Source organism: Delphinus delphis, chromosome 15 (assembly GCF_949987515.2).
Source record: "Delphinus delphis chromosome 15, mDelDel1.2, whole genome shotgun sequence".
In the NCBI taxonomy this organism is placed as follows: Eukaryota; Metazoa; Chordata; class Mammalia; order Artiodactyla; family Delphinidae; genus Delphinus; species Delphinus delphis.
Window position 1 is genome coordinate 49,330,667 of NC_082697.1, and position 25,851 is coordinate 49,356,517.

The window sequence follows — 25,851 nt, forward strand, 5'->3', positions numbered from 1 at the left end:
TTCCGAGAGCGCTGTTCTGGGTGGGCCCCGCTGTCCTCTCCGGGGTCTCTGTGGGAGCAGCGGCCACAGCTTTCTAGGGGGTTCAGTATTGCTGGACCCAGCCGCGTCACCTCAACTCGGGGACCGCCACCATCCTGCTCCGTCTGCGGAAGGAAGGGGGCGTATGCAAACAACCTGGAGTTCCAAGTTCCTGATTGGTGAGCGTCTCGGAAGGGAGCGGGAAGCTCGGGGTGAGCAGGGCGGGCTTAAAGGGCTGTGATCGACGTGCGGACGGTCCAGTGGCTCTGGGAAGATCGGCAGCGGTGGCCAATGGCGAAGGGGAGGGGGCGGGCGAGGGCCGTGAGGAGTTGCGGGGGCAGTGGGCAGGGTTGCTAGTGAGTCTGGGATGCTCTGCGGGAAGCGACGGGGGCGGTAGTGCTGTGACGGACGTGGAGGCGGACCACTGTTTCTTGGAAAGCGGGAGGCGAAGGGCCAATGGCGACGGCTGGAAGGAGGGGCGGGGCGACGATGGGACGGGGCAACCGGAGGCTTCGCTGAGCTGCGTGGGAAGCGGTGGGGGCGGGGCAAGTGTGATGGACGTGCGCACGGGCCAATGGCCGCGGGAAGGGGGGGCAGTGGGTGACCTATGGCAACAGTGTGGTGGCGGGGCGGTGACGGGGCGGGGCGAGCGGAGGTCTCGCAGCGAAGTCTGGGAAGCGGGGAGGGGGCTGGGGCGCTAGTGGTGCTGACGGACGTGGGCAACGGCCAATGGTCGCGGGAAAGGAGGTGGCAGGCGGCCAATGGCGGCGCGTGGGGCGGGGCGGAGCGGCGGGTCTGCGCGGCGCTGTGCGGGAAGCGGCGGGGCGGCGGCGGCGGCGCTGAGGCTGAGTAAGAAGAGTCCAGGCGGGGGCGGTGGAACAGGTGCGGGCGGGGCGGCCTCGCCGTCCGCCGGCCCCGCTTACCCGCGTCGGCGCCCGCAGGTCGGTCGGAGGCCTCCGCCGCCGGGCTCCGCGGCGCAGTGGGCATGCGGGCGAGGCCCGCGCGCGCGTGAGCGACGATGGGGACGCAGGGCAGCCCGGTCAAGAGCTACGACTACCTGCTCAAGTTCCTGCTGGTGGGCGACAGCGACGTGGGCAAGGGTGAGATCCTGGAGAGCCTGCAGGACGGCGCGGCCGAGTCCCCGTACGCCTACAGTAATGGTAAGGCCGGCCGGCGGGCCGCTGCGCGCACCTGGCACCACCCGGCGACCTGCCGTCCGCCTGGTCTCGAGCCGGGGCCGGGCGGGGGCCGGGGGAGCAGCGACCCGAGCTCGCCGAGGCCCTCTGGGGCCCGCAGCGTCTTTGGGGGCGGAGATTTGGCCGCGGGCCTCCAGAGGAAGAAGGGCTTTTCTTTGGTCGCGGGTCCGCACCAGGTGTGCATACCTGGGTGTACTCAAAGGCAAGCCGTTGGCTCAGGGCTCAGAGCATCAATGCCTTGTGCTGGAGGAAGATAACCGTTCCTGACGGGATTAAATGTTCTCTCCAGATTTCTGGACGTGTGGCCAAAATACACAGCAAATACCCGTCACTGGCACCTGCCTGAGCTCTCCTCAGCTTCCGCGGTTGAAGGGACCAGTGCGGCCCTGTGGCCGGTACCCCTGCGGCCCCTCCCAGGCTCACGGGCCCTCCCTCCCCGAGGACCTTCGTGCTCCTGGCTGGGCTGTCTTTCCTGACGAATTCTGCTTCTTGGCGTCCTCATTCTGCACACCCTTTGTGGCTTTGTGTCTTGGGCTGTTGTCGGTCCCGCCTGACCACCGCGAGCGGCGACTGTTTGCTAAACTGCTTGCCTGTAGCGGCCGAGAGTGTGGGCGCTGCTTTCCCACCCTTTCGTTTTAGGACTCGTTAGGGTCGTGGGGTTACCTGGGCTGGCCGAGCACCCTTCCTGCTGGGGGCTGTGCCGCTTCCCCGAGCACATGCTCCCAGCCCCAGCGAAGGCCAGGAAAGCAGGGCCCTGGGTTCGTTTTAGGGGCGGGAGGGAAAGCAGGAGGTCTCCGGGGCTGAACCAGCCCCTTCACCGCCACTGCCAGGTGTTCCTCCAGATGCAGATGGTGGGCGCTTTAGTTGCCTCCCCAGAGGTGCTGTTGCTTCCCAGAGCCCCGCGCCCAGGAAGCTGGCGGTGTGTGTCCGGCAGAGCGTGAGGGCCTGGGCTCCGTCAGGGCGGCAGCGGTTTCCCAGGACGTGATCACTGCTTCCGAGGGTCCTCTAGCCGGGTGCAGCCAGTGCTTGGGGACACACAGCCACAGGTGGAGAGGGGGACCCGCCTCCTGTCCCCGCTGTCAGGGAGTGATGTGTTGCCGCACTTCCTGTGACACGTTGACCGAAGCAGGGCTGAGGCCTGCCTGAGGTGGTGGAGACGGAGGGACTCACAGTGACCTGGGCCAGCGGGACGGCCGTCTGCCAGACCGGTGAGGAGAGCCCCCTCTTAGACAGTCCTTTCGGTCAGGGCATCAGCTCGCTCCCCTGAGGAGCTCTGATTTCCTTTCTCTTAATACCCAGTAGTGATCTGAGGGGAGGGGTCTGTACCCGCGTCAGGACTTGGCAGCGGTGGCGGCGGCGGCGTTGTTAAGGCTCCTGAGGGCCGGCCGCTGGCTAGTTAGGCTCAGAGCATGGGCAGCAGGAGTCTGCATGGTGGAAGCTGGCAGGAGGGAGGGCCAGGCTCTGGAAGCAGCTTCTCCCCAGCGCAGCGCCAGAGTCTGCTCCATGCTGGTGGGCCCTTGGGGCGCCAGGCTAGTGTTGGCACCGAGGCTGCATTCCGGGTGCGCCCCGGAGCTCGGGAAGTGTTCTGCTGCCATGCTTGGGCCCTTCCCACTCTACCGAGGGCGGTGAACAGCCTCAGTTAAGGCAATTCCATTCTCCGTACCCTGGTTCCCAAGAGTCTTCACATGGAGGGTTGGGGGCCTACAGGAAAACACATCGTGGTTGATGTGCCCACGTCCTGGAAGGCTAGAGAGTGGGCATAACTCCATCCTCGCTGTCCACTCCTCGGGGTCAGTGTTGGTGGGAGCTCGCCTCCTTTGAGCCCAGGGCGTGGGGGAAGGAAGGAAGGAAGGAGGTCTGATGGCCGGAGGATCAGCATGACTGTGACGGGTGTGCACAAAGCATGGCCAGTGTGGAGGTCTTCCCTGAACCTGTGGGGCCTGCTGGCTGTTTCTGTTTCTGGGACCCAGCGATGCTGTGTGCCTGCGCCCCAGCGTGCCAGTGCGTCACCATGTCCCTGGACAGTTCCAGGTGTTTCTCTGGCTGTAAGTTGGTTTCTGCCCTCAGTGAAGAGCTAAGGGAAACTGCATCTTCAGATGCTCTCGTGCTGGACTGTGCACACCTGGTGTTTTCTCCACTGCTTTGTCCCCAGTGCGAGCTTGAGAGCTGCACACGGGAGGTGCAGGGAGCAGCTTGTTGTGGCACCCCTGTGCTGATGGTCACCACACAACCCCTCCCAGTCCCTTCTCTTTCTCTGTGCTTGCCTGGGTGCCGGTGTCTGGATTTCACCCATTTTTCTGGGTGGTTTTTTTGGGTTTGCCTTTCCTCTGGGAGGTGCGAGATTCTGAGGTGAGGTGTGGGCCCAAATGTGATGTGTGCCAGGCACTCCTCATCCTTTCCTCCCCACCACCCTGGATGAGACACCAGTATCCTCCCATTTTATAGGTGAAGAACCGAGGCTCAGGCAGCGCTGGGCAGCTGGGCGCTGAGCGCCCCCAGTTAAAGTCTGGCTGCCAGGAGCCCCGGCACTGTGGTTGCGGGGGTGACCCCTTCTCACCACTCACTCTTGGGCCCTTACCCTCGCCTCCACCCTGGGCCTGGGCCTGGCTCCTCTCTCTGATGACCACAACCCTCCCCTCCAGCGCTTCCTGTCCTCAGTGCATCCCAAGCTGAGCTCTTTCTTTTCTCCCTGCACTTTCTTGCCCTCTTGGCATTTCTGTCCCAGGTCCTGGGGCCCCTCCCTCTGCTCTGGGGCCTGGGACCAGTCACCAAGGCCCATTTGTTCTAACTTCACTGCAGTGCTCCTGCTCTGCCTGCCTCTCTCCTGGGTGTGCCAGCAGAGCAGAGCCCCAAGAGTGCCCAGGGTCAGCCACTAACCAGGACAGCAAACCACCAGTTTCCAGAGAAGTTTCTGGAAGCCAGGGTCACACGTAGACCCACCTGCACGCCTGGCGGGATTCCTCTACTCTGCCCCTTTGTGGGAGGTACTCACATGCTACATGTGGTGTAAAGACCAACCTACCCTACCCAAGAGGATGGCAGGCTTTGAGGGATGGATTTTGGTACCTGCTTTGGATTATGCTAGTTACGTTGATTTGTAATTTGGATAGGCATGGCTTTTTCTAGATTTTCAGGTAATAGTTAAGTGTGTAGCTAGAATATTTTCAGTTTTAGAAAGACTTTCCCCAGCTTTCAGCACATGCCGTAAGTTTGAGCAGAGGACAGCGAAGGCTTCAGTGGCAGGCGCGGGCAGCGCAGAGCTGGTCTCCCTCGAGGGGTTGCGTGGTCCTAGCAATGCTGCTGTGTTGTGTCGTGCACACATGATATCATTGTTCGCATCAGCAAGAGTGTTTGTGGCTTGGATGATGAACCAGGTAGAAGTGTGTTTCAGGAAGGAAATCCTAAGAGGGGGTGGGGAAGCAGGTGGGAAGGGTCCTGGGGCACTTTTGGCCCCTGTTCTCTTTGAATTGGAATTGGCAAGGTGCATGGTGGCTGGTCCGTGAAGAGCTGGCCACTTACCTGGTCTGGGCCTGAGTGGGGGAGGAGGAGGAGGAGGCAGGGTTGCAGCCAGGCCGGGGAGCGGGGAGCATCTAGTGTGGGGACACGCCGCTTACAGGGTGTCGTGGGGCCTGGGGCCACATCAGTCAGGGCGTCGTCCATCAGGCGCTTGGAGAAAGTGGGGAAGGTCTCAGTGTCCGGCACCCTTGCTTGGAGTGAGCTGCAAAAGGAATGCGCGAAGGGAGGGAGAGATGGCGGGTGGGCCTGGATTTACTGCCCTGGGCACTCGGGAGAAGGGTGTTGGGACTGAGTGCAGGCATCAGAGACCGAGATGGGGCCGTCCGCGCCAAAACCGGGTGTGCGGGGTCACCCTTAGTGTGGGAAGGTGGGCTGTTTAAGTCCTTTGGGAATGAGCTGGGAAATAAAAGTGAATAAAGTGAACTTGAACTCTGAGGGTAAGGTGGTAACCTAGGTTTTCCGGTCATGATTGGGGTCTGATAGTGACGGACAGACTCCGGTGTCCACAGTGCTGCACGATTTTCTTCTGCGGAGGTCAGAATGTCCAGGACCTCGTTGGCTGTGGACATATGTCTTTCAGAAGGTAGAGGAGGGATAGGGGAACAAAGGTAACGGGGTAAACTGATGCTGATGGAGGCGGTGGGGCGTGATCAGGCAGCCTCGGCTCTTCACGGCCCTTTGGCTAGAACGCAGAAGAGGGAAGCTGTTCACACAGGAGGAGGGCTGCTTGGCAGACAGGCTTCCAGAATCGTGAGGAGGGAAGGAAAGTGAGGAGGAGTCTAACCAAGGTTTAGCCAAGGAGTGCAGAGGGTGTGGTGTCAGGAGGCCAGCATACAGAGAGGAAGAACAGAGTGGAGACGGCCCGAGCCCTGGACATGGACCGGCTCTCCACAGGCAGCCAGGTGCCAGGTCTGGGCGAGGGAGTCAGTGTCACCCCTGGGCAAAGGTCTTGGCTGGTGATAAACACATGTTTGTGAGCCCAGGAGGCCACCCGGTGTGTCCTGTGAATCAGAGCGCAGCACTGTGGTCCCTGGGGTTGGGCAGATGCGCTGGGACTGAAGCGGTTCTTGAGGGAGTAAGCTGAGCTGTTGCCGGCCTGCACCTTCCTGGGCAGTGGTTGTCTATCACCTGGGCAGAGGTAGGGTGGGTGCCTGCAGATGAGGTCTGTGCAACATCTTGCTGGGAGGGCTGATAACAGGGACATAAGATGCTTTGTGCAGCCTTGGAACACGGAGATGTCTAACAGGGTGCTGAGGGTCTGTGTTTAGGTCCAGAAGCCACCACGGAGGATTTGGGAGCTCCAACTCGGCAGCAGCGTTGCCTGGCCACTTTGCCCACCTGCCGCTGTTGGCCATTGCCTTCTAAGCCCTGGGCTGGTGTGGCTTATAGCAGTCCCCTAGTTTTAGCCAGTTGTTTTGCATTGATCTCTGCTTCCCCTTGTTTAGGCCTCTCTCTCTTCCTGAGTCCGATGTTGTTAGTCCTCAAACTGCTGGAGTGTGTTGGGAGCTGAGTCTGATTTTCCTGCTGACGTAGTTGGGGCAGGAGGAGGTGTGTCCCTGAGCACAGGCTCCGGTGCGGCGTGGCCGGCAGAGGCCCCTTTCAGCGCGGCCCATGCTCACTGGCTCACACATGCACAGGCACACACATGTGCAGGCACACACATGCGCACAGTTTTGCGCACACAGGTTGGGTCCCAGTCGGCAGCGATGAGGCCCCTCAACAAGCAGGAACAGCTTGATTGTGTTGTCATTGCTGGGAGTATCTTCCATACTTCAAGTCACTTGGCAACACGTAGACCCTTCAGAGAGGAGGTCCTGGTGAAGAATACATGGAAGATGTTTAACCTTAAAATCCAGCAGGATGGAACATTCACCCGGGAGCTCCTCACAGAGCAAGTCTGATGGCGCTGGCCATCTTGCCGGGGGACTCAGCAGCCTGTGTCTGAAGCTGTGAGACACTTCCCTTTCCACCAAGTGATCAAGAGTCTATCCTAGGGAACATAAGGGGACACAAGTGGAGAAAAGCAAGGCTTTTTTTTTTTTTTGCGGTACACGGGCCTCTCACTATTGTGGCCTCTCCCGCTGCAGAGCACAGGCTCTGGATGCGCAGGCTCAGCGGCCATGGCTCACGGGCCCAGCCGCTCCGCGGCATGTGGGATCTTCCCAGACTGGGGCACGAACCCGTGTCCCCTGCATCGACAGGCGGACTCTCAACCACTGCGCCACCAGGGAAACCCTTTTTTTTTTTTTTTTTTTTTTTTTAATAAAAATGAAAAACTTGAAGCAGCCCAGGGGTCTGGCAGGGGACATATGGTATATCTGTAGAGTGAGATATTATAGGGCCTTTAAAAATGCTGGTTTGGAACAATATTTAATGAATATTCAATGATATGGGGAAATCTCTCTGTTATCTTGTTAAGTGGGGAAAAAAAGCATGTCGAATTACATAGTGTATAAATGTATGTAAGATGAAGGACAGAATCGTCGAGTGAAATCTAGGAGAATGTTAATGGTAACCTTTGAGTTTTGGGGTTATGAGTAGTTGTGTTTGTTTGTTTTTATAATGTTCCGGGTTTCGCCAGGTGTTGTGTGCGAAGTGTGCTTGCTCTTTATGGACGGCAGAAAGCTTTTGCTTTGGTTTGGTCTGGTGTGGTTTTTAAGGCATTGAGGAAACTAGCCCACAAACCGCCCTCGAGCTGCTCCCCATCCCATGTGCCAGCATACAAGGACGTCTTGAATTGTATGAGGTGCCTCTGTGTCCTCTCTGTTCCTGAGCAGCCCTGGCGGCAGGCTGGCACATGCACCCGTGGTGCCGACCCTGTCTGGAGAAGGGCAGGTGCTGGAGCCAGCAGATCGTCCTTGTCCCTAGAACGTCCGCGTGGTCAGCACGTTAAATGTGATTCTCTCGTGCCCCTTCGGGTCCCCACTGGCCTGCTTCTTGTGCCTCTATGTTCCTTTTGCCAGCACTTCCTGTAAGTGGAACCATACAGCATGGCCTTTCTCATCTGCTCGTTCAGCTCAGCAAGTCCATTCACATTCGCATACTGCAGCGAGTGCCGTCCTATCCCTGGTGGCACTCCTGTGCACGCAGGCACCCAGTTTGTTTGTCCATTTACCTATCAATACGGTTTGGGTTTCCTGATTTTGGCTACTGTGAATGATGCTGCTATGAACATTCTTGTACAAATCCTTTAAAATTAAAAAGAAATATTTTTTTGTGGTGAAATACACATTTATCATGTTGGCCCTTTTGTAAGTGTCTGGTTCAGTGACATGAGACATTCAAACGCACAAATCCTCATGTGTGCCTGTCTCTGGGAGTGGGGTTGCTGGCCATGTGTGTGTCTGCTTCCCGTACAGGGAGTGGTCAGACTGGGTCCTGAAGTGACCTTTCATTTTGAGTCCCTACCGGCAACACGTAGAGTTCTGTGGCTCTACATCTTGGCCAGCCTCGGCTGTTGTCAGCCTCTTTCCCTTTTAATCAGCTTTATTGAGGTGTAATTTATGTAACCCAGAACCTGTATCTGTGTAAGGCCTGCAGTTCAGTGGCTGTGCTGACAGGTGCACTCACCTGAGAAGCCATCACCTCCCTCCACTCTTTGCAGACTACACCCCCTGCCCCAGACCTGGCCACCGCTGACCTTTACATCACAGACTGGTTTGCATTTCTGGTGTTTTTCTATGAGCGGAACCACACGGTGTATAGTTGTGTGTGGCTTCTTTCTCTCCCCGTGTCGTGTGGGCTTCGGCCACGTCGCTGTGTGTAGTTGTGGTTCATGCCTCCTTTGTGTGCAGCGTTCCACGCATGAGGACGGCAGTGTATTCATCTACTCTGCACATGGGCTTTGGGAGACTTTCCGTGTTTGGGTCACTCTGAGTAGTGCTGCTGTGAAAATTCTCACACGTGTTTTTGGTGAGTGAGTGTCTGTGTTTCTGTATGGGAAGCAGTGAGGGGTGGAGTTGCTGGGCTGCAGGTGCAGCCTTAGTAGATACCACCCAGTGGTCCAGAGCAGTTAAGCAGTTTCTATCCCATCAGGAGGGTATGAGAGTTGTGTTCGCTCTATATCCTGCTTCCGTCCTCGCCATGCTGAGGGCCATACAGCATTCCATCCTGTGGATCACCTCCTGTTAAATCCTCCCAGTGGGTGGATTTTTAGCCTGTATTGAGTCTGTTTATAATAGAAAACGATGCTGAGGTGAATACCGTCGGTTACTGGTACCCTGAGACGTTCCCTCTCTGTTGCTGCTGTACCTCGTCATCTTACTGTTCTGTAGGTGTAGTGATCAGTCACAGTGTAGGACCAAGGTCCCTGTTCCTTTGCTGGCTGTGAACAGAGGGCTGTCCCAGCTTCTCAGGGTCACCTGCACTCTTCACCATGTCCCCCTCCTCCACCTCCAAAGCCAGGTCAGCCGTCCTTCCGTCTCATCTGTCAGACTCACCGGCAAAGGGTCCCCACTCTGAGGGCTCCAGATGACATTGGGCCCACCCGGGTAACCAAGGGTCCTCTCCCTTCTTGAGGCCCATAACCCATCACATCTGCAAAGCCCCTCTGCCCTGTGGGAAGCATGTCCCCAGGTTCCAGGGACTAGGACTCTCCCACCACAGCCTGATGAAAGGTTCTTTTTGTTATTTTGTGTTGGTAGGGTTTTACAGGCTGGTCGGAGGAGTGCACGTTTGCATTTCTGCGAGATGCTGCCAGGATTAGTTAACTGCTGTGGACTGAACATGTGTCCCCCCAAATTCACACACTTACACCTGACTTTTAGGTGGTGGTCTTAGGAGGTGGGGCCTTCAGGAGGTGATCAGGTCAGGAGGGCGCGTTGTTGTCCTTGTAAAAGAGACCCTGGAGAGTTCCCTCACCCCCTCTGCCCCTGAGGACACAGCGGGAAGCCGCCCCACCAGGCACAGAATCTGCAGCCACTGTGGTCTTGGACTCCCAGTCTCCAGACAGTGGGAGATAAATGTCTGCTGTTTGGAAGTCCCAGTCTGTGGAATTCAACCCAACCAAGAAATACCACAAACTGAGTGGCCTAAAACAGCACCTACTTATTAGCGCCCAGTTCCTGTGGGTCAGGAATCTGGGCATGGCTTGGCCGGGCCTCACAGGACCTCTGTCTCTCACAGGCTGTGCCCAGGTGTGGGCTGGGGCAGAATCCCTTCTGAGCTTATGTGGTTGTTGGCAGCAGCCGGCCACCCTCCTTCCTGGCCATGGGCCTCTCCCCGGCACGGCTTGCTTCACGGAGCAGCAGGACAGTCCTGTGCAACGTGATCACGGAGGGGACGTCGTCACTCGGCCCTATTCCAAGGGTCAGAAGCCAGTCTCAGATCCCACTACCCTCGGGAGGGGCATGTTTGGGGTGGGAGTGCCGGGAGGCGGGACCTGTACCCACCTGCTAGTGCTCACACACTGTTCTGAGACCCTCCTCTGTCTCCACGCACGCCGTGGTGCGAGGTGTGTGGCCTTGACAGAGGCCTGTGCTGTGGCCTCCCCCTTGGGAGGATGCATAAAGGATGGTCAGGCATGTCCAGGAGGACCGCTTAGCCTAGGGCTGCCTGCACGGCAGTGTGTGGGTCCCAGACACTCCTGTGTGTCTGCCTGTGTCACTGGAAGTTTTTTCTGGTTCCAAGAGGACCTAGACATTTTTTTGTTTTTGTCTGTCTCTGGGAACTTGGCGAGACCTTATTTTCCCTCCCTAAGGAGTAACACTAAGAACAGCGGCTGCCTGTCTTGAGTTTGGGAGCAGCGCCCTGACGCTGTGCGTTGGCTTCGTGTTGGAAATGCATGGGGAGCCTGACTGGGTCCAGGAGGCGAGGTCTGGGAGCTCTACTGGAAGACCAACTCCTCCAGCCTGGGGACTGAGCTGCATCTGCAGCGCCCCCGTGAAACTGCGGGCTCCCCTGCTGCCTGCAAGGGCGTGTGCTTGGGGCCACACTGCCCGGGAGCTGCGTGCCAGTTTCAGGTGCTGGATTTAATACTGCAGAGGAAGGCATTGATTAACATTTTCTCTTTCATTCCTAACTCAGTCTTTTATCACTCAGTTTTTGTTCTTTGTTATGAATTTTTAACAAGTTGTCCTGTGGCTTTTCATGTTGTTGGAAAGTAGCTGGATGGTTAGGCACTTAGTGTTGACTGAATAGACATAAAGACAGAAGAGAGGTTGGGGGATGTGCTGTGTGGTGGGATGTCCCTCCTTGCCATTCCCTGCAGGTGGGTCTGAGTTGAGCCTGGACAGGTATGTGGGAAATGCCTCCACCCAGGGTCAGTCAGGCTGTGCCTAGTGGTCTTCATTCTCACTGGCTTCTGCTCCCTAGGAGTGATGGACAACTAGGCTTTGAAACATCTGCAGTTTTGGTTTGTACGCACAAGCTGAAGCTGCAAACTAACTTGGTTTGTTCCCTTTGCCCTGATTACCTTGTAATTTCCTAGGGGTGGAGTGAAGATGAATTTTCTAGGGGCCTTTTGTTCTGAGTTGGTGCCAACAGATGTGGGAAGTGTGACTCCTGAGGGAGGACCGGCCGTGCGGGAGAAAAGGAGCCCAAGGAACGTGGCTTCTGCACCAGGTCAGGTTGTCCTTGACAGGCTGGAGCCGTGGCTGTGGATGCCCCACTCAGGTGGAAACGCCCCATGCCCGAATATGGGAGGCTGCAAAGACAGGGGTGTGTCCTGCTGGTCAGTGCCACCCAGCGCTCAGCCTTCCTCCTGTGTGTCCCTGTCTCGGGGGGCCTGTGGGGGTGCCCGGTAGACTCCCCAAATCACTAGGATGTGAGCAGCTGTCAAGATGAGACTTGAGGAATTCCCTGGTGGCGCAGTGGTTAAGAATCCGCCTGCCAATGTAGAGTTCGAGCCCTGGTCCGGGAAGATCCCACATGCTGCGGAGCAACTAAGCCCATGCGCCGCAACTACTGAGCCTGCGCTCTAGAGCCCATGAGTCACAACTGCTGAGCCCACGTGCCACAACTCCTGAAGCCCACACGCCTAGAGCCCATGCTCCGCAGCAAGAGAAACCACCGCAATGAAAAACCTGCACACCACAATGAAGAGTAGCCCCCGTTCTCCGCAACTAGAGAAAGCCTGCGCACAGCAACGAAGACCCAACACAGCCAAACAAACTAAATAAATAAATAAAAGAAAGAAAATATTTGTTAAAAATCTTTAAAAAAAAAAGATGAAACTTGAGTGACCTTTTTGGTAGCCTTCTTCCTTCTGCCTCCCCCATCTCTTGAGTCTGTGCTCTGAAGCACCTGTTGCACAGGCGGCAGCATCAGCAGCCAGGCAGTTACAGTGCTCCTGCCTCTCCAGCCTGTCACGTTTTCCCAGAGCTGGTGAGCTGCTTGGTGCTTAGCTCCTCCCTGCTGGGTGCAAGGCCAGCGATGCAGAAATGGGGTAGGAGGCCGGCAGGACCAGTGCTCTGCAGCATCCCCTTTACTGTCCTGAAAAGGAGTGAAGTTAGTAGATCATCTGTTCTACCCACACTAGGAACTAAAACACACACATACGTATACATACTTCGGTAATGTAAAGGAGGAAGAAAGGGGTGCAGTGGAATGTCGTAAGATCGTTTGTGGTTAAGCAAGTCAGTGCTTGGGGACAGTTGTACTAGATGCTGAGAAAGTGACGAGGAAAATGTACCTGATATAGGTATTACTGTGGGTGATGTGATTTTTTTTCCCAAAATGGTGAACAATTCTCATTAAAATTCTGAACAAACAAGACAGAGTCTCCTGTGATTCACAAGGTGGAAGCATCCCTGCAAAACGTGGTGTGAGGGTGGGGCCCACACGTTGTGCGGGGCGGGTCAGGGTCTCGGCACAGAGTGAGAGCCACCGGTGCTGCGCCGTGAATACCCAGCCGGTAGGGACGCGTCGGTGGGAATCTGAATGCTCAGGCTGCAGATCCTGGCCGGGTGCTGCCCGAGACAGCTGGATGCCTGGTGGACAGTAGAAGTTTAAAAAGCCTCTTGTGTCAAGTGAATTGCACTCCTTTCAGAAACCCCATGAAACAGTAGGAAGACCTTCTTAACAACTCGTGAACACCTCAGGTGACAGGGGCTGACAGTCTGGGAGGGGCAGAGAGCTGAAGCCTGGGCTGTGAGGGGCCAGCAGGGACCCCCGAGCCAGGGGCCAAGTGGCTGGGCAGCCCCCAGTGGGGACACAGGAGGTCTACTCTGGCCCCTGGTGGCCTCCCGAGCCCTGTGTCCATCAAGGGAGTGTCTACAGTCCTAGAGCCTGAGGCCTGGTCACCTGGGAACCCCTCCTCGTGTGTGAGCTGCCCCCGCCCCCTTGCGCACCGGGCAGCTGCCCCAGCTCCTGAGAGCTGGTTTGTGTTCTCAGCAGTCATGCCTGTGCTGTACAAGGTGTTAGATGCTTTCCGTGAAACCTCTGTTCCTCACGTTCTCAAGCACGGGTGGGGTGAGGTGAGGGAGAGGTGATGGAAGTTCTGCAACAGCAGATATTGAGACCTAAGAGCTGTCGGAGCTGGTTCAGCCGTGGAGTCTGGCTGGCACCATCCTTGCCTACAGGAGGTGCTGCCTCTTCGGGCAGGCCTCTCTTTGGACTTGCTTTGTCAGTATTTTCTATGAATTTGTAAAGCACACTGTACATTTTTATCCAGATTTGGGAGGTGGGCAGGTGAGAGGCAGAGCAAGCGTGAAAAATATACGTGAGTTTTTTCGTTTTGTTTTTTTTTATTTTTTGGCTGCACCGCACAGCATGTGGGATCTCATCAGTTCCCCCACCAAGGATCAAACCCCCGCCCCCTGAAGTGGAAGTACAGAGTCCTAACCACTGGACCATCAGGGAAGTCCCCTACTTGAGATTTTTTTTTTTTTTTTTTTTTTTTTGCGGTATGCAGGCCTCTCACTGTTGTGGCCTCTCCCGCTGCAGAGCACAGGCTCCGGACGCGCAGGCTCAGCGGCCATGGCTCATGGGCCTAGCTGCTCCGCGGCATGTGGGATCTTCCCGGACCGGGGCACGAACCCGTGTCCCCTGCATCAGCAGGCGGACTCTCAACCACTGCGCCACCAGGGAAGCCCCCTACTTGAGATTTTTTTACCTCTGAGGGAGCGTGTCAGCCTGAGGGCTGTCCGTGTTTTCTGCACGGCCAGCTCCCCGGCCATTCTCAGCTGGACACTGCCATCTGCTGTGGGGACCTGCCGTCCACTGCCCTCAGTCCCCTCACAAGGCTGCTCAGCCTTTCTGGGGGTGCCAGTGCCGTGCTGTAGGGAGGGCTCCTGGGCGGGAGTCTCTGGTTTAGTGGCCCATTCCCTGGGAACCCTGTTCTCCGGGAGCCCTCTGACCCAGCTGGTGGACTGTGGGAGGTGCGGGGGGGCGTGCTGGGAGGAGTGCAGAGCTGATCCCTCATGGTGCCTGCTCCTGGCTCTGAGTGCCTGTCCCCACAGGTCTCTCTTGGGCATTTGGCAGAGCTTTGAGCAGAGCCCCTGGAGGGTGAGGACTGGTCATCCTTTCTGAAGTTGAAGTTGTGAGTAAGGGGTCGGTTGGGCGCAGGCGGTGGGTGGGCAAGGCGCCCAGCTGTGCAAGCCTCACGGTGTGCAGAGGCTGGCCTCCTCCCCAGAGGCGGGCAAGGGCAGCAGCCCCGCTCCCTGTGCCCTGCTTCCTCCTGGGCCCTTCCTGGGCGCCCGCTCCTTCCTGCAGCTCCAGGCTGGGCCTTTGGGCCATGGTGCCACCTCGATCGGGGTCCTTTCATGGGGGCTGCCCTTGGCAGAGGGTATCCAGTCCCCATGGCCAGAACCTGCTGGGCTGGTCCACCACATGGAGGTGACATTGTGTAGAGGATGGGCATCCCCATCCACAGCCTTCCTGGAGGTTGCTGTTTCCAACACTGTCCTCATGGGGCCCAGCTCTCACAGCAGCTGTAGAGCCAGGACTGAAAGGAGGGTGTCCTGGGCCAAATCTGAGCTTCCTGTTTGACAGAGAATTCCAAGAGTTTCCACCCAAAGAAGTGGGTTATCAGCAGGCAATTGGGGGGAGGGGTGGATGCAGAGGAAGGACGGTGGAGACGGGCCTGAGTTCTATTCCTCCCTGAAGAGTGTTTCTTTAGCTTGAGAATATGTGCAGGAGAATCTTCTTTCACTTTAAAAAAAAAAAATGTGGCAAAATATACACAACATAAAATTTACCATTTTAAATATTTTTGGGTGTATAGTTCAGTGGCACCCCCATCAGCTCCAGAAATTTCTCATCTTCCCAACTGAAACTGTCCCCACTAAGCACTAACTCCCCACCCCCTCCTCCAGCCCCTGGCGACCTCTATCTACTTTCTGTCTCTGAATCTGATGCTCTAGGGCCCTCGTAGAAGGGATCATACAGGATTTGCCCTTTTGTGTAGGGCTTATTTTACCGAGCATAATGTCTTTAAGGTTCATGCATGTTGTAGCATGTGTCAGACTTTCCCTCCTTTTTATTTTTTTTATTATTTTTTAAAATTATTTTTATTTTTGGCTGCATTGGGTCTTCGTTGCTGTGCACGGGCTTTCTCTAGTTGTATCAAGTGGGGTCCACTCTTTGTTGTGGCGCATGGGCTTCTCATTGCGGCGTGCGGGCTTCTCATTGCAGTGGCTTCTCGTTGCAGAGCACAGGCTCTAGGAGCGTGGGCTTCAGTAGTTGCAGCACGCGGGCTCGGTAGTTGCAGCATGCGGGCCCTAGAGTGCACGGGCTTCAGTAGGTGCAGCGTGTGGGTTCTAGGGTGCGTGGACTTCAGTAGTTGTGGTGCGCAGGCTCTAGAGCATGGGCTCAGTAGTTGTGGTGCACAGGCTCAGTAGTTGTGGCGCACAGGCTTAGTTCCTCTGCGGCATGTGGGATCTTCCCGGACCAGGGATCAAACCCATATTCCCCCTGCATTAGCAAGCAGATGCTTAACCACTGTGCCACCAGGGAAGTCCCTTTCCTTCCTTTTTTTTTTTTTTTTTTTTTTGCGGTACACGGGCCTCTCACTGTTGTGCCTCTCCCATTGCGGAGCACAGGCTCCGGACTCGCAGGCTCAGCAGCCATGGCTCATGGGCCTAGACGCTCCGCGGCATGTGGGATCTTCCCAGACCCGGACACAAACCCGTGTCCCCTGCATCGGCAGGCGGACTCTCAACCAATGCGCCACCAGGGAAGCCCCCTTTCCTTCCTTTTTAAGGTGGAATAATATTTTGTTGTACAGATGGACTTCATCCATCTTTGGACGCTTGGGTTGCGCCCACCTTTTGACTATTGTGAATAACACTGCAGTGAACGTGGATGTGCAAATATATACATGTTCGATTTCCTGCTTTCACTTCTTTGCGGTATAAACCTGAAGTGGAATTTCTGGATTACGTGGTAATTCTGTGTTTAATTCTCTGAGGAAATGCTATACTGTCTTCCATGGTGTCTGCACCATTTTCCATTCCCACCAGCAGTGCACAAAGGTTCCGATTTCTCCACATCCTCACCAATGCTGCTTACTTTCTGGGTTTTTGATAATAACCATCTAGTGGGTGTGACGTGGTATCTCATGTGGTTTTTTCTTTATTTTAATTAATTAATTATTTTTTTGGCTGCATCAGGTCTTCATCGTTGGTTCTTCATTGCTGCACACAGGCTCTCTCCAGTTGGGGCAAGCGGGGGCTACTCTTCGTTGTGGTGCATGGGCTTCTCATTGCGGTGGCTTCTCTTGTTTCGGAGCTTGGGCTCTAGGTGCGTGGGCTTCGGTACTTGCAACACACGGGCTCAGTTGTTGTGGCTTACGGGCTCAGTAGTTGTGTCACACGGGCTTAGTTGCTCTGCAGCATGTGGGATCTTCCAGGGCTCGAACCCGTGTCCCCTGCATTGGCAGGCGGATTCTTAACCACTGCGCCACCAGGGAAGTCCTTCTCATGTGGTTTTGATTTGCATTTCCCTACTGATTAGTGATGTTGAGCATCCTTTCATGTGCTTATTAGCTATTTGCATATCTTCTTTGGAGAAAGTCTTTTGCCCATTTTCTAATTGGATTTTTGTTGTTGTTGAGTGGTAGGATTTCTTCATATTTTCTGAATATCAGTTCCTCATCAGATACGTGATTTGCAAATATTCTCTCCCATTTCGTGGATTGTGTTTTCATTCCGTTGAGTGTCTTTTGATGGGTGGGAGCCAGGTTTTGACACATGGTTAGAAGTTAGCCAGATGGAAGGACGTTGAGGGTAGAGGCTTCACGTGCAGCTCTCTGAGGTTGGCTTTGCACATGCACACACAATGTGTGAGAGCAGTGTCTGCATTAAAAATGCCCATTTCCAAGCCTTCTTAGAGCAAGTGTTATAAACAGCCAAGAAGCTGATGACATCTTTAAGGCTTAAGGAAGGAGGAGAAAAGACAGCTTTTAGGAAGTTTCCCGATGGCCTATAAACCAGTTGAAGATCTTACATCTAAAGTAATGCATCCAGCACTGGCCCTGCTCCTACCCACCTTTCTTGGACTGACTTTTTTCGCTTAAAAGTATGAAAAAATAATAAACAAGGATCTACTGTGTAACATAGGAAACTATATTCGATATCTTATATAAATCTATAATGGAAAAGAATCTGAAAAAGGATAGAGATATATATATAGCTGAATCACTTTGCGGTACACCTGAAACATAATTCAACTATACTTCAATTTTAAAAAGTATAGGGCTTCCCTGGTGGCGCAGTGGTTGAGAGTCTGCCTGTCGATGCAGGGGACATGGGTTCGTGCCCCGGTCTGGGAAGATCCCACATGCCGCGGAGCGGCTGGGCCCATGAGCCATGGCCGCTGAGCCTGCGCGTCCGGAGCCTGTGCTCCGCAATGGGAAAGACCACAACAGTGAGAGGCCCGCGTACCGCAAAAAAAAAAAAAGTATAAAGAATAAAAACTAAAGACATGGCAAGCAGAGGTTCTCCAGATACCTCTCCAGAGAAATGGCATTTTAGACGTTACTGTACCACTAAATCATGCTCCAAGCACGCTCCCGTTGTCAGTACCTGGGAGCTGCAATGAACCCAAGAACTCAGAAAACCCATTAGCTTTGAGAAGCACACGACGTGGGCCGATGCTGAGACCAGCTGCCCTCCCTTTGGCCGGTGCCATTGGTACCCGGCTTGCGTCTCTGGGGTGACAGGAGGGTGGCCAGCTGGGGTCACTGGGCTGCCTGGGCTGGAGCCACACTTCTGCTTGGCTTCAGGGACTGGGCGCTGGCCAGGTGGGTCCTTCAGCCACCCTCTGCTTCCTTGCAGGGATCGACTACAAGACTACCACCATCCTGCTGGACGGCCGGCGGGTCAAGCTGGAACTCTGGTGAGTCGGGCTGTGCGGCCAAGGTGCCTGGCTGCCACACTTCAGTTGTTGTGCGGGCCGGGAAGCCAAGTGAAGTGACTCAGGAATCCTTAAGGAGACTGGAAGGCGCCCTGTTTACGTGTCAGTAGACTAGCTATTGATACCGCCCCTGTATAAACATGGGCTGGAACGTGATGCAGAAACCAGAAGGCCCAGGGCTGCTTGTTCGGGCAGAGCCCAGCTCCCTTTGCCCACAAAGACTCACTTCCACAGGAGCCACAGCCCCTCTCACCTTGCCCTTTACTGGGCTCCACATTAAGGGCATTTCCAGAACCTCAAAGTTGAGCTGTAAATTCGTCCAGGTTTGGGGTTCTCCCGCCCCACAGGGCAGTCTCCTGGGGTGCCCAGGCCCATGGAGGCTGGCCAGCATGTGCAGCAGAGTAGGAGGGGGTCATGCTGTGCATGCTGGGGTCCCACGGGCCGCATCCCCAACCGCCTTTGTTTCAGGGACACATCGGGCCAGGGCAGGTTCTGCACCATCTTCAGGTCCTACTCCAGGGGCGCACAGGTAAGACCAGCGGTGCTGCCGGGGCTGTTCTCCAGAGGGGCCGCTCTCCTCACACGTGCGGTGCTGTCAGACACCACGTGCAGGGTTCTTTCCAAGGAAGTTTTTCGTTTGAACATCAGCCTTCCAACCAGGAGCCCAAACAAGGATGCCCCCGAGTGGAGGGGCCTCAGCCTTCAGAGGGTGCCAGGGCCCCACGAGCTCCTGTGGCCCTTGCTGCCCAGAGCTGCTGCAGGAGGTGTGTGGGAACCCTGTACTGTGGAGAGGTCCCCCATCACCTGGTTCACCAGGGGTGACTTCTCCCTGTGCTGAGTGAGGAGGCTGCTGGAGCTCCCAGGCCAGCCGGTCTGGATCACTCATCAGACCGCGGGACTGGGAGCTGGAGCCGCCGTGGGAGGGGCTGCCACAGGTCCTAAAGGGCAGGGCATTAGCAGGGAGCGGAGATGGGGGCTGTCCCAGGCGGGGCCTGCCCTGGAAGAGCACCTAAGCTGTGGCCTGCGCAGGGGCGAGGGGGCTCACTGGGGGGCCTGGGGACTTGCTCGTCCCTCTCTGTGTCTCCTGGGCTCCCTACGACGGGCTTGCATGCTGACCGGGTCTGTTTGTGATTCAAGGCTGGAAGGAGGGGAAGAAGCAGTTGTGTGAATAGACCAGCTACCCACTCGCTGCTTCAGCGTGAGGGGACTGGATTCAAGACCAGCCCTGTCTGTGCAGGGCAGGGCCATGACCCCTTGGGCTTCTGGAATTGCTGAGGAGAGCCCTCAGTCAGCCCTGTCCAACCATTCTCCCCAAACAGGGTGCTCCGCCAGGGGGCCCATGGGCCCGTGTCATGGCCTCTGGCTGTGTAGAGCCTGTCACCCCTTCAATCTGGCCTGGGTAGTGGGGAGCGCCGGGCGTCCTTTCTGCCTGGTGAGCAGGAATCGATGGTGTCTTCAGGTGACCAGGCTCCCCCTCCTGAGGTGACCAGGCTCCCCCTCCTGAGCCGGAGACGCTCAGGGGTGGTGAGAGCGCCTCTCTCCCTGCTGAGGTGTGAATGTGGGTGGAGGACCCTCAGGCTGGGCTCAGAGGCTCCAGACTGCAGTGGTGCTGCCTGTCCGCTGGCTCCACCCCCCAGTGTGTGCCTGGTGTGAGGGGCCGCAGAGGTGGTGCTTAACCTGGCAGTTCCACCTGGAGCAGCTGGTGCTGGGTGGTCAGGGACAGCAGCCCTCTGGTGTGGACGGCACTGGATGTGAGGTTAAGGAAGGACAAGGCCCTCACAGCCAGGCCCTCAGTGGATGCACAGGGAGCGCTTGAGCACCAAGGAGAATGTTCCGTGGGCTACCTTCTGTAGAGGAGGGACCCTGACAATGATTCATACATACAAGGAAGTGAGAAAGCCATGTTCCGAGGGGAGGTGTTCATTATTTCTGGACCATGGGATTACTGATGAGTTCTGTTGTCTTCCCTTTGCTTTTGAATGTTTCCCAGTTTTTTATGGCACACACATTGTTACTTTTTCGATAAAAAAAGAAAATGAGGCGATAAGGGGAGTAGTTACCTTGGGTTATGATAATTGGGCGATTGGGAAATATCAAGGAAGGTCCTGGGAGACTGAACCTGAACGGGCTCAGATGTCCGCTTGCTCGGATGTGAACATGGAGCAGGACAGAAGGGCACACCTGAGAACCTGGGCATTCGCCAGAGCACGCGCTTTGGGGAAGGGAACACCTTTACCACGTCCACGTCCTCTCCAGAGCAATCAGCAGTCAGTGTGCATGTGTCGTTGCTTGCGCTTAATTCTGTGCTAATTCCAGAGGTTCTTGTTGCTTCTGGGCTGGAGGAGCCAGTTGCAGATTCTGAGTGCGCATCTCGGGCCTGGATGGTGGGTGGATAGGTGGTTTTTGGCTGCAAAGCTGACCGTGGGTGCTCCTACCTAAACAGTAGTGCTTCGCCTTTCCTGTTTCCATCCTGCTTGGTTGGTGTTTTCCAGATTTGGCACCAGCATGGCTTTGTGCAGCCCGATGGTGCAGGCTGGCATAACTGTCTTCCCAAGTCTTGTTTTTCTTGTCTTGTCACCCTCCTACCCTCGGTTAAGAACAAAGAGGCCTTGCAGATCTCTCAGGGCCCAGGCCACAGAGCCACTGACCAACCCCTGGCCCTCTCTGTCTTGTGGCCCTTGTTTTCTGTTGCCGAGGTCTGAGGTGGCCACTCGTGGCTCAGGGGGGAGAGCGGTCCCCTGCGCCAGTTCCCCCGGGGCTGTGCGTGTGGAGGGAGCCAGCGGTGGGCGACGTCCTGTTTAGTTGGGGTTTGGGATCAGCTGGATTAGGACGAGGGGGAGCTCAGTGAGGCACTGGTCTCCTGGAGGGAGGGTTTCAGGTTTCACATGGAGAGCGGTCTGGGTGCCCAGTGAGTGCTGACTAGGACACCACCCTGCCAGTCGGCCCCGCCTGGGTGGGGCGCGTGTGGATCAACAGCTTTGACGGCTACTCCCCTTGTCAGTGCGCTGGCTTCTGGGCAGAGCCCATGCATATGAGTGTGGGCAGGTGTGTTCAGCCACAGTCTCTGGTTCCTTGGCAGCTTCACCACACAAATGCATTACTCACTCCAAAACTAACTTAATTAAAAACCGCACCTCTGTGCTTTAGTTGGGGTGGTGATTGCGCAGGTATATATATTTGTCCAAAGTCATCAAACTGTTCATACCTAAAACCTGTGCGTTTTTTTGGTGTATAAGGTCAATAAATCACCTTGGCAACAATAAGGGTGTGCACTCCTAGGCCCAAGCTCCACATCCAGAGATTCTCTCTTACAGCTCGAGTTATATGTATGTACTCAGAGGTTCATCGCTGATGTTTGTAATAAAATTAGGTGCATTACCTGAAACCCAACAGCAGTGCTAGCTGATGAGCCTGGCATGAGGTGCTGGCCGCTGTGGGGGAAGGGCCCTGCGGGTGCCAGGCGGTTTGCACCATGACCCAGTCCGGGTCAGGAAACGCCTGGGAGATGCTTGAAAGACAGGTGATTCCTGGGCGGGTTAAGGGACCAGAGCTTCTATTTATACCCTAGAGTACTTACTAACTTTTAAAAAGCTAAGCAAAAAAAAAGGAAAAGAAATATAGTGAGAATCTCTTTGCCCCTCCTCTGGCTCTTTGAGATACACAGCTGATTCTGGAGTCCTTTGAGGGGGTAGTCCTGGTAACCAGGAGCCTCATTTTGGTTTCTCAACTATCCCACCTGTGGTCGACCCTAGGTGTTTTTCCCTGCCAAGCCCATGATCACTTTGGTCCCCGTCTGCAGTGTGACCAGCTCTGTGTCCTTCCTCCTGTGACCTCTCTGTCATCACCCTGCCCTGTCAGACTTAGGTGGTGGTTGTTGGTGGTGGGCAGAGGCTGGTGCCAGCCAGGGGGAGCAGCCAAGGGCAGGCTTCTCCACAGCCTCAGGGTGCAGTTGAAGCCTGAACCCAAGAAATGGGCTTCTCCTCATTTGCTTGAGCTTTTAGGCCCGCCCCTCTTCTTTCCCCACCTGCCGGTACTGGCCCGAGCTTTCGCTAGGCTTGGTGGGTCTGTGTGATTGGCCGGGGCCCGTGAGAGCCTGCCAGCAAGATGCGGCGGCCCTGGGGAGGGCAACCAAGTGGGCTGTGACCACAGCCTTCCCCCAATGCCCCAGAGTCCAGCAGTGGCAGCCTCGCACCGATCTGATCAGTGGAGACCTGTGGAGGGGCGGCAGCAGTGACCTGGACAAACCATCTTTCTCTAGACTTTTATATATAGAACATCCTGGAGTCCACCATGATTGGGCAGTTGAATCTGAGTGGGAAGCTAATCATCAAAGCTCAACTTGGGGAGGATATTCAGCGAATTCCCATTCATAATGAAGATAATATTAATGATGAATTAGTGCTAATGATGCAGTGACTCTTCAGAGGAAAACTTCTGAGTAATGATGAAATTACAATAAAATATAAACATGAAGATGGAGATCTTCTAACAGTTTTTGATAGTTCTGACCTTTCCTTTGCAATTCAGTGTAGTAGGATACTGAGACCGACATTATTTGTTAACTGCCAACCAACACCCCTTGAATCAAGTCAGGTGAAATACCTTCATCGAGAACTGATGGAGCTTCTAAATAAAGTGAATCACTTATTGGATAGCTTGGAACCACCTGGAGAACCAGGACCATCCACCAACATTCCTGAAAGTGATACTGTGAATGGTAGGGAAGAAAAGCCTGCTGCTAGAAAAGGACATTAAAAGAAGAAGCCTGCTGGGCTTCCCTGGTGGCGCAGTGGTTGAGAGTCCGCCTGCCGATGCAGGGGACACGGGTTCGGGCCCCGGTCCGGGAAGATCCCACATGTTGCGGAGCGGCTGGGCCCGTGAGCCATGGCCGCTGAGCCTGCGCGTCCAGAGCCTGTGCTCCGCAACGGGAGAGGCTGCAACAGTGAGAGGCCCACGTACCGCAAAAAAAAAAAAAAAAAAAAAGGCCTGCTGCTTCTGATTCTTCTGGAAAACAGTCTACTCAGGTTATGGCAGCAAGTATGTCAGCTTTTGATCCTTTCAAAAACCAAGGTGAGGGACTTCCTTGGTGGTCAAGTGGTTAACACATTATTGCCCGGAGATGTATCAATATGTTTTTAGAGAGTGATACGATTAACATCAGCATGCAAAGTTGTTAGAGCTTAAAATTGATCATGGGTTCATTATACAACTTACGATTGTCGTTATCATTCACATTTTGCTCCGTTAGGTTTTTGTTCCAACCTTGTGTATATTATAAATGTAAAATTTTCAAAAATGACGCATCGCGAAATTTTGAGTGAAGTAGAATATTTCGGTGAATTTTATGCAGATGCTTTCTCTGATTGTCCAAGCGACATATACCCTAGTGTCTCAGAAGATGATAGTTCTTCAGAATATAGTTCTGATTCAGACGATGTGAATAGTAGACCAACAAAAAGACAAAAAACTTTAGTGATTGATTCTGATACGGAAAGTGAACATGAAACTCCTTTGCTTCTGCAGAAAAGTGGATCGAAGACAACATTTCTTGAAAATTAGAGGACTTTACAGGTGTGTCAGGTGTAACTATTGAATGTGATAACCCACAAAGTGTTAGTGAAATAGAAGAATTAACATTTTGGCCGGCCAAACTAAAAATCGCCAGCCACAGGCGTTAAGTTTCTGCAAAAATCCTCCGGTCCATAATGAGTTAAGACTCCATGCTCCCAATGCAGGGGGCCCAGGTTCGATCCCTGGTCGGGAACTAAGAGGCTGCATGCCACAACAAAGATCCTGCATGCCGCAGCTAAGACCCGGCGTGGTCAGATAAATAAATTAAATAAATAAATATCTAAGAAGAGAAAAAAAACCAAGGTGAAATCAATAAAAATGTCCTGTCAGCGTTCGGCTTAACAGATGATCAGGTTTCAGGGCCACCCAGTGCTCCTGCAGAAAGAAGACTGCTCAGGAACTCGCAACAGCATTGCTGCCTCCTCTGCAGCTTACCCACCAGGAATTCAGCCACAGCAGCCACCATGTACAGGAGCTCAGACTCAGGCAGGTCAGAGTGAAGGTCAGATGTGCCAGCAGTACCTGCAGCAGGCCGGCCATGGCACTCAGCAGCCACAGGCACCTCCCAGCCACTACAGCAGAATGGTATTCAGTATTCAGGCTGTATCGGCCAAATGCACCTCAACAGCCTCAGCAGTTCCAGGGACATGGCCAGCAACCAACTTCTCAGGCACCGGCTCCTGCCTTTTCTGGTCAGTCTCAGCAACTTGCCTGCTCACCCGGCTCAGCAGTACCAGGCGAGCAGTTACCCACCCTCCATAGACTTTCAACCCACTAGTTACACTGTGGCCCCTGCCTTACAACCCAGTATGGCTCCAAGCCAACCCGGGTCCTGTCAACCAAGACCAGGTTTCACTCTACCTCCTGGAAGTACCAAGTGGGTCTAATCCTTATGCACATAGCCGTCCTCCCTTCAGTTAGGGCTATACCCAACCTGGACCAGGTTATCGATAAAGAGGCTCCGTTACACTCCCAAAAGACTCTAATACTACTATTTTAATTCGTACTGAAGTACAGAAATTTAAAAAGCAGAGCATAGGGCTTCCCTGGTGGCGCAGTGGTTGAGAGTCCGCCTGCCGATGCAGGGGACGTGGGTTCGTGCCTCGGTCCGGGAGGATCCTACGTTCCGCCGAGCGGCTGGGCCCGTGAGCCACGGCCACTGGGCCTGCACGTCCGGGGCCTGTGCTCCGCAGCAGGAGAGGCCACAGCAGTGAGAGGCCCCTGTACCAAAAAAAAAAAAAAAAAGCAGAGCCTTTTTTTATGATATCATTGTTGCTGTTAATTGAAAGTATAATTTGCTGGGGAAATAAAAGACCAAAATGAAAGGTTTTTTTCCTCCCCTGCTTAAAAGTAGCAGCTTCCTAGTCATTTTGGAACACTACTCTTACATGTGCGCAAAGTGATTGACTTTTCTAGCTTACCTTGTCCAGAGGATATTAAAATGCTAGGTTGGGGACTTCCCTGGTGGCGCAGTGGTTGAGAATCCGCCTGCCAATGCAGGGGACACGGGTTTGAACCCTGGTCCGGGAAGATCCCACATGCCGCGGAGCAACTAAGCCCGTGCACCAGGGCTACTGAGCCTGCGCTCTAGAGCCCAGGAGCCACAACTACTGACGCCCGCACACCTAGAGCCCTTGCTCTGCAACAAGAGAAGCCACCACAATGGGAAGCCTGCGCACCGCAACGAAGAGTAGCCCCCGCTCACCACAACTGGAGAAAGCCCACATGCAGCAACGAAGAGCCAACGCAGCAAAAAATAATAAATTTATTAAAAATTAAATGCTAGGTTGAAGTTCAGCCATCTTACTTGGCTTTTTACTATTAACACAATGTACTAAAGTAGATCCTTATTTTCTTTTTCCCTTCACTGCACAGTATGTGGGGTCTTAGTTCCCTGACCAGAGATTGAACCCATGCCGCCTGCAGTGGAAGCACAGAGTCTTAACCACTGGACCGCCAGGGAAGTCCCCTAAAGTAGATCCCTTTGAGAACACAACTAGATATTATGTATAAAATGTAACATTGATAGGTTAATAAAGATGGTAGAATCCAAAAAATAAAAAAATTAATAATGTTACATAGGAAGCATAAGCAAGAAAGTAAGTCCCCATCCAGCCCTTCCATGTGTGGTCACGTCCGTGGAAACCTTTTCTGTGTGGTGTGTGGAGTGCTTATACTTGTATTTTTTTTAATTAATTTATTCATTTATTTAATTTTTGGCTGCGTTGAGTCTTCGCTGCTGCACGCGGGCTTTCTC

The 25,851-nt window shown here is 54.6% G+C and overlaps 1 protein-coding gene and 1 pseudogene across 2 annotated transcripts in view; both read left to right on the top strand.

Moving 5' to 3' along the window:
* Nucleotides 1-99: 99 nt before the first annotated feature.
* RAB40C (RAB40C, member RAS oncogene family) overlaps nt 100-25,851 on the top strand; it is a 28,916-nt gene continuing 3,164 nt past the window's right edge. The window contains exons 1-4 of one of the 2 annotated variants that reach the window (XM_060031387.1): nt 100-197; nt 960-1,178; nt 17,945-18,005; nt 18,492-18,552. In XM_060031387.1, coding sequence (XP_059887370.1) covers nt 1,037-1,178; nt 17,945-18,005; nt 18,492-18,552 — 264 coding nt within the window. In that variant the 5' untranslated portion in view covers nt 100-197; nt 960-1,036. Of the gene's footprint in view, nt 198-796; nt 868-959; nt 1,179-17,944; nt 18,006-18,491; nt 18,553-25,851 lie in introns of those variants that run through there. The other variant, XM_060031386.1, reaches the window with a different exon arrangement.
* LOC132438705 (protein TFG-like) lies at nt 22,121-24,548 on the top strand (annotated as a pseudogene).